The sequence below is a fragment of the Rhagoletis pomonella genome, unplaced genomic scaffold (genome assembly GCF_013731165.1).
Source record: "Rhagoletis pomonella isolate Grant_MI unplaced genomic scaffold, Rhpom_1.0 Rhpom_scaffold_00012, whole genome shotgun sequence".
Classification (NCBI taxonomy): Eukaryota; Metazoa; Arthropoda; class Insecta; order Diptera; family Tephritidae; genus Rhagoletis; species Rhagoletis pomonella.
In genome coordinates, this window is record NW_023458566.1 from 17,550,520 (window position 1) to 17,557,517 (window position 6,998).

The following is a 6,998-nucleotide window of genomic DNA, read 5'->3' on the forward strand; positions in this document are numbered from 1 at the left end:
CTCTCTCTTGGTGACACACCGGTGTGGTGCGTCTACTTACTTGAAATCGTCCGAAAGGTAGACGCATAGGTGCCGAAGAGAATACAAAGCGGCAGTAGAAATGTGAAGACCAGCGTAAATGTTGTATACAATTGCTCCTGCCAATGTGCCGTATAGAAGCCATGCGTCACACATTGATGAAACTCCTCCACGAATGGTCCTCGCGCCACATGAAATATGAAAAACTATAAAATTAAATTTATTTACTTTATCATAAAGAAATATGTTCGGCAAATGTTTGTGATATTAAATACATATAGGCCTTTTTGTTCGTTATATACACAATTATTTGTAATATAATCTCCAAAATTTATAAGTGTCGTAAATTTTTAGCCCACACTTGGACGCATGTACGAGGGTGTTGTGTATTTTTACGATGAATGGAAATATAGGGTAGATACCAGTGATTGAAAAAGAACATGATTACAACAAAAAAAAAAACTCCGGTGCTTTTCTTTTATCTGACATAGTTGAGAAAAGAGCTAGATAGTAAATAAAAAAATTGGAAAATTAGAACGTTTTATTTATTTTCTTGCCTAAAGGCAATGTCACACGGTTGGTACATTTGTACATTTTTTATATTGGGCTATTGGTATAAAATAAAAAAAATTGGGACGACAATTTTTTTTTTTTGTAGACAAACGATTGCTACAATATAGCGAACTTGTATTGAAAAAGTTAAACAAATTCCACGATTGGTATAAAGAAAAATATTTGTATATCCACACGATTGGCATACGATTTGCACCAAATTTTGGACAAACGCCCAACGGCGTGACTCTGTCTTATTGTACTAAACAACTTGTGCTTTCCCACGTGATTTTTAATTATTCAAATCCCCAAATCTCAAAAATAAAATTGATTTCTGGTTTGAAAGTTGTATCAAGTACTAGCTAAAATTTATTATTCATTCGACGGGTCAAATTTATTTGTGATTCGATTCATCGCACAAATAGAAAATAAAATTTATTTTTAATTTGATTCGTCACCCAAATAACGAATTAATTTCATTTGCCGACCAAATCAAATTGATTCGCGATTTTCCAACTAAAAACGCCCTTTTCATGTAACGCAAGCACGATTTTGAAGAAAATAAAATTTATTTTTTATTTGTCCGACAAATCAAATACCAAATAAATTTTATTTCTTATTTGGTCGAAGCTACTAAATTTGTTTAAATATGTTGATGGGGCTTAAACCTCTTGCCAGGGCCTTACAAGGAGATTTACTGTGAAAATTGGGGCATTTTAAGATAGACCATGGGGTTTCCATCTGTTGTCACACTATTGAGAAATATTAAAATTTAGTAGGCTAGGTTAGATGAGGCCGATCTGGCCGGTGTTGAGCTGCACATAGACCGGTACGTTCTTAGCGATACCAGTTGGAGTTCGATCGTAGGACATCGGCGTAGAAAATGATCCAACATTATCCTGGTCTGCCGCTTGCGACACTGCCTGCACCTGCCCATGTTAGTGAAACTCATTTTTTTTTTTGCATATGCGACCATTAGCATATATATCCCGTGGTCAATGCGGTAGTAACTCTGCAATCGTTCCTTGATAGCCTGACTTTCAGCGGCACACACACTCTCGTTACCATTTCAGAGCCGTCCGTAAAAATGTTGAGGAATCTACGGCTAGGTTTTCATTTATTTTGGTACCATGTTTGGCAGGAACAATTTTTTTGTGAGTGGCAACACTGATTTTGACTTAACAGAATTTTCTCACTGTTTACTGCAGTCGTTGCCATTCTGCGATTACAAAAATTCTCCCTCGTCTGCGTGCCAATACAATTGTATTTAGCTACTACCAACCAACATACTTTCGTTGTACTTTTGTAATGTTAACCGTTAAAAGCAAAGTAAAACGCCACCACGTTGTTATTGTATATTTATGGATATGTGTATGTATGTACATACATACATACATATTAATAAGCTTACATATATTGACACACGTAAAAGTTATCAAACAGAGTATTTATGACGCTTACACTTTATAATACGTGCGCCGTTATATTATGACCACAACTGAGAATAAATTGTAAAAGTTTTGTGGCGCACGTTTAGACGAGGCAAGTGCAGCCGGATGTTGAAAGGAGGCACAGAATAATAACAAAATGAGAAAACACACTAAAAAAAAAAACCAATTAATCTCAAAAACATAAAAACCAAAACCACTACGATCTGGTAGCCAGTAGTCAAATTACACAAAGCTCCATTAACTTTTTTTGGAGGCATAAATATTTACAGATGTACATATACTGGAGGAAACAACAGTTGAAAGTATGTACATACATACATATAGTACATTCATATTTTATGTACATATGCACCATGAACATTGCAATGCGAATATTTTTTTATTCACGAGAGGTTATTACAACGCTTTTCTTATTTTTTTATTACCTTCCTTTTATTAGCTCGGGATGTAACTATGTAATATTGATGCGCCTAAAAGATGCAGCGATTTCTATTCTCAAGTTACATACCTGATGACAGTACGAATGGCAATTATAATTGGGAGGTTTTAGTTTTTTAAACTATAATTTTATTGTGTTAAGTATAGGGTGGTCCATCTAGACCTTTTGTTTTTAATTTTAACTAAAACACTTAAAAGAGAACTGTATGTCGGAATCTTTATTATCACCTGATAGAATAATCTTTGACATTTACTTTTTATTTATTTTATTTTTCAAATGTTAGCCGTAACTATGCTTTAGGTGGTCCATTCGGAGGGTCAAATTTTCAATTGCTTTTTCCAGCCATTGCGCGAATTACGCGAGTAATGTTGCCTTCCAAGTTTTGAATTAAAGAAAAAAAAACAGATGTGTGATATCACACGATGATAATGAAGATTCAGTCTTCCAGTCTGTTTAAGGTATTTTATTTAAAATTAAGCGACTAAGGTCTAGATGGATCACCCTATATTTAAGTGAAAGAATGTGTTATTTCTCATTATGTATGCGGTATACATTTTATTTTGATTTTTTTTTGCAAAAATACTATACATATGCCGTACAAGTTTTAATTTCATTTAAATCGGACAATAAATCAGCATTTTCTGAATATATCCCCTCCAGTTCCAGCTAGCGGATCTATTTTTCGTAAAAGTATTTCTGATCGCACCTGCTGCATTCATTTATAATATCATCGAAATCGGACAATAAATAACACTTTTCTGAATATGGGCATTTCCAGGGGTAGGTCTACCGAGAAAAAAAAATAGATGTCATATACCTCTAAGTTATTTATGGACCAATTTGGCTGCTTTTGATAATAAATATGTACGGCTTATGTTTGCTGAAATATTTTTTTGCAAAAAATGGTTTCGCCAGGTGGCATCAGCATCGAGATATTCAGCCTCATTGCGTAAGTCGTAAATTAGGCTGAATTGTACGACTCGACAACACTAGCATTGTCTACTGGCGTGCTGAAATAAGTAAACGACGAAAATTGTCGAAAACTATGCAGTGCTGCCAAGTTCTTCCGTTTTAATACACTAGTCGAGTGGAAATTTTAGGCAATGACGCTAAATTTTCGATACGATTCGACTCTCGAAAAATGACTTGCATTCGGCACGACTCTCGCAATGAGGTTGATTTTCAAAAGCCGTATTTATGCTCCGATTTGTTCCAAATTTTGACTGCATATGTAGTTGAAACGTAGTAATACAAATGATGTGCAAAGAAATGAAACCGCTAACTGGCGCAGAAGTCAAAATGAGAGACATAAAATTCGTGTTCTATTTGCGTTAAAAATTCGTTTAAAACAATATTAACAAAAAAAAACAATGCTGATTTTTATATATAAAAACTTGGAAAATTAGCTTTAAATATGTAATTAAAATATGATTACAAATAATTTATGCAAATAACCTTGCCCAATTCGCAGAGTTTTAAACTTTTGTAATCGAAGTCAAAATCCACGTCTGTTTTTTGTTACGTCACGCTAGCGCATACGTTTGCTTATATCTTTAAACCTCTACTATCAAATTTTGTAAATTTTTTACTGAATAAAGGGCTACTTAATTGCTATGCCAATATAGACAGTGTTGCCAGAATTTTTGTATAGCGCATACCCATATCGAGCCGCAGTTATCCCCAAAAAATCCCCATTTTTCTTCTAAATCCCCATTTAAATCCCTTTAAGTAAGAAATAAAAAAATATGTATTCTGATTTCTGTTACTTCGTTTTAATTACAGTTTTGAATACTTTTATATTACAAATTTTCACAGTTGTATATGTGTACATATATATGAGATCATTTGGTTATTTACGTATAGCGGTTTCTTATTTTTTATGGTTTTTTGAGACTATTTAACAACATACCTTCGGCCCAAGGTTCCTATTCCCATTGCTGTCTGTAAGTTCGTTAATTTTTTTTTTTTTTGTGCGCTTGCCACTTTGTAAAATTCTTTTTAACCTAAGGAAATCAGAAATATATGCAGTCCATTCGGTAAGTGCCAATCACAGCGATCCTTTTACAATTTGGTGTAATGAAGTGAGAGAAAATTGTGTGTTCAGCGAAAGCCATTAAAACAGGCATTTTCCACGAATAATACTTTGACAAAGAAAATCTTTGTTTGAGAAATTTTTAAGGGCAGGCAGTAAAATATATGTATTTTAATTTCAATATGAATATTTTATACCAAACAAAAATCCCCATCAAATCCCCACACAAACGAAAAAATCTATCCCCAAATGATTTCAGAAATCCCCAAAATGGGGCGAAACCCCCACATCTGGCAACTCTGAATATAGAAAACCTTTTTTAAAATTTTTTTACTTTTTAATCCAATTTTTTTAAGATTTTGTTATACAAATGTCACATCACGTCAGATTGGAAAGGCCCATATCTCGATTGCTGTATTCCTAATCGCACCTGCAGCATTTCTTTCTGATATCATCAAAATCGGACTGTATTTAAGTACAGATTTTCCCAACACCTCGATTCATGCGCCTACTGTCCAAATTTGTTTGAGCCAAGTTTTAGCAAAGCAAACGGCTATGGTACTCATACATATATGTATATGCATATATAGATTAATCACAATAATAACAGTTCCACTCACCTGAGGCAGACTTAGCAGGAATGATAGCACGTATGTACCGCCCAGCAGTCGATAGCATCTTTTAGCCATATTTAACGATTTCATGGGATATTTAACGGCTATCCAGCGATCCACACCAATCAGGACCAGCACATACGTTGACAAATACAGGCTGAACATTTGGAAGAGCTTAACCAATTTGCATGTCAATTCATCGGCCAGCCATTGCACCGTGTAAAACCAGGCGGCTTCGCCAACAATACAAAAGCCAGTCACCAACAAATCGGCAATCGATAAATGGAATATTAGCGAATAAATAGCGCTCCAAGTGTGTCGCGAGCTTCTGCGTCGAATGCGCGTTTTATAGATGTTCCACATGGTGAGCAGGTTGCCAAAAAATGATAGCACTGCCATTATAGCCAACACATAAACCTTTATCATCGTCGAGGCAGATAGTTGGGGAGCGTGTGCCAATTGAAGAATGTGGCTGTCATTGTTCTCTGACATTGTTGTTTGCTGCCTGCTGTCCACCAGCAGTGGGAATAATGTAACATTATCCAACGACGCATCTGGTGGAATTGTGAAGAAGATCTCCGTCAAATGCGGCAGAGAGGCAGCTGAATGCACTGTTGTGGCAGCAGTTGCTGCAGGCATCGTCGCGCTCGTGACATTTTTGACATAATATTCTTGAGTGTTGGTTAGATTGTCAACAACAACAAGTCGGCTTAAGGCTTCCGTTAATAGATGCGAAATGCGTGGTTCTGAAAGGCTTTCACTTTCCATTTAAATAGTTCTTTTGTGTGATTTTTATTGCTCTTATGCTGATATTTTAAAGTTTTGGTAAAATTCCATCTGTTTGTGAGAACTTAAAACTTTGGTTGCTTGAACATCCTTTTTGTACTTAAGTAAAAACGAACATATTTATTAAAAAAATATACTTTTTAGACTAGTATTTTCGCTGCTGTAACGGTAAAGAAATAAAATGAATAAAAAAAAGTTCTACTTATGCAAGTTTTTATTGACTAAACATAGTCATTGATCGTTTTCCCTTTACAGTTAAAAAATTGGCGACCATCCGCCACCACCAATCCTTTTCCTGTTCCTTTATGTTTAATATTATACACTATGCTTCTTCTTATTTATTTATTTTAATCTTAAACATCTTGTTTTTAATAATCGTTCTCCATTTTTCATTTCGCCGCGTTTGTACGTTATCCTCTCACAAAAACCATTTACCATTTGGAAGGCGGCATAAATCATCCCACAATTTGGAGACGAACTCTGTCAATCATTTAGCAAAGGATTTACGTCAATCACCGTTTGACTGCGTTAAATTTGATTTCATAATTCTTTCAAATGCGTTTTGGTATTCTGGTGAGTTTCTACGATTTCGCAAAGAAATGTTCTGCCAACGACTCGACTTAAAGTTTTTATTTTATTACATTCAAGTATTTTGTAGCAATACTTGTGAGTGTATTTGTGACAGAGCTTCGAACTTTTCATGTAGAAAAGGATGTGAAAATCTTAAAGTTTCCAATTGGCACGAAAGCAAGAATATGGAGCAAAAACGGTACAGATATTAAATCCTACTATTTAATATTATAAATGTGAAAGTTTATATATTTGTGTGTTTGGATGTTTGGGAAACCATCACGCCGAAACGAATGACCGGATTTGCATAAAAATTTGCACACATATAGATATGACTTAGACTAGAAAATGGGCTACTTTTCTTAAGAGTTGCCACCTGTTAAAAAAGTTTAATTAAACCAATACGCAGAAACGACTGAACGGTTTTGCATGAAAATTTGCACTGAGATAGTTTATGACCTAGATTTAAAAATAGGCTACTTCTTTAAGAGTTGCCACCTGCTAAAAAAGTTTAATTAAATTAATATTCGGAAACG

General features: G+C 34.7%; 1 protein-coding gene across 1 annotated transcript in view; it reads right to left on the bottom strand.

Moving 5' to 3' along the window:
* The window catches only part of LOC118747978 (gonadotropin-releasing hormone receptor), a 7,588-nt gene extending 1,607 nt beyond the window's left edge, over window positions 1-5,981 (bottom strand). Inside the window, exons 1-2 of the mRNA XM_036482220.1 lie at window positions 5,113-5,981; window positions 41-224 (exon numbers count right to left, since the gene is read on the bottom strand). Coding sequence (XP_036338113.1) covers window positions 41-224; window positions 5,113-5,874 — 946 coding nt within the window. The 5' untranslated portion in view covers window positions 5,875-5,981. The remainder of the gene's footprint in view (window positions 1-40; window positions 225-5,112) is intronic.
* Window positions 5,982-6,998: the final 1,017 nt, after the last annotated feature.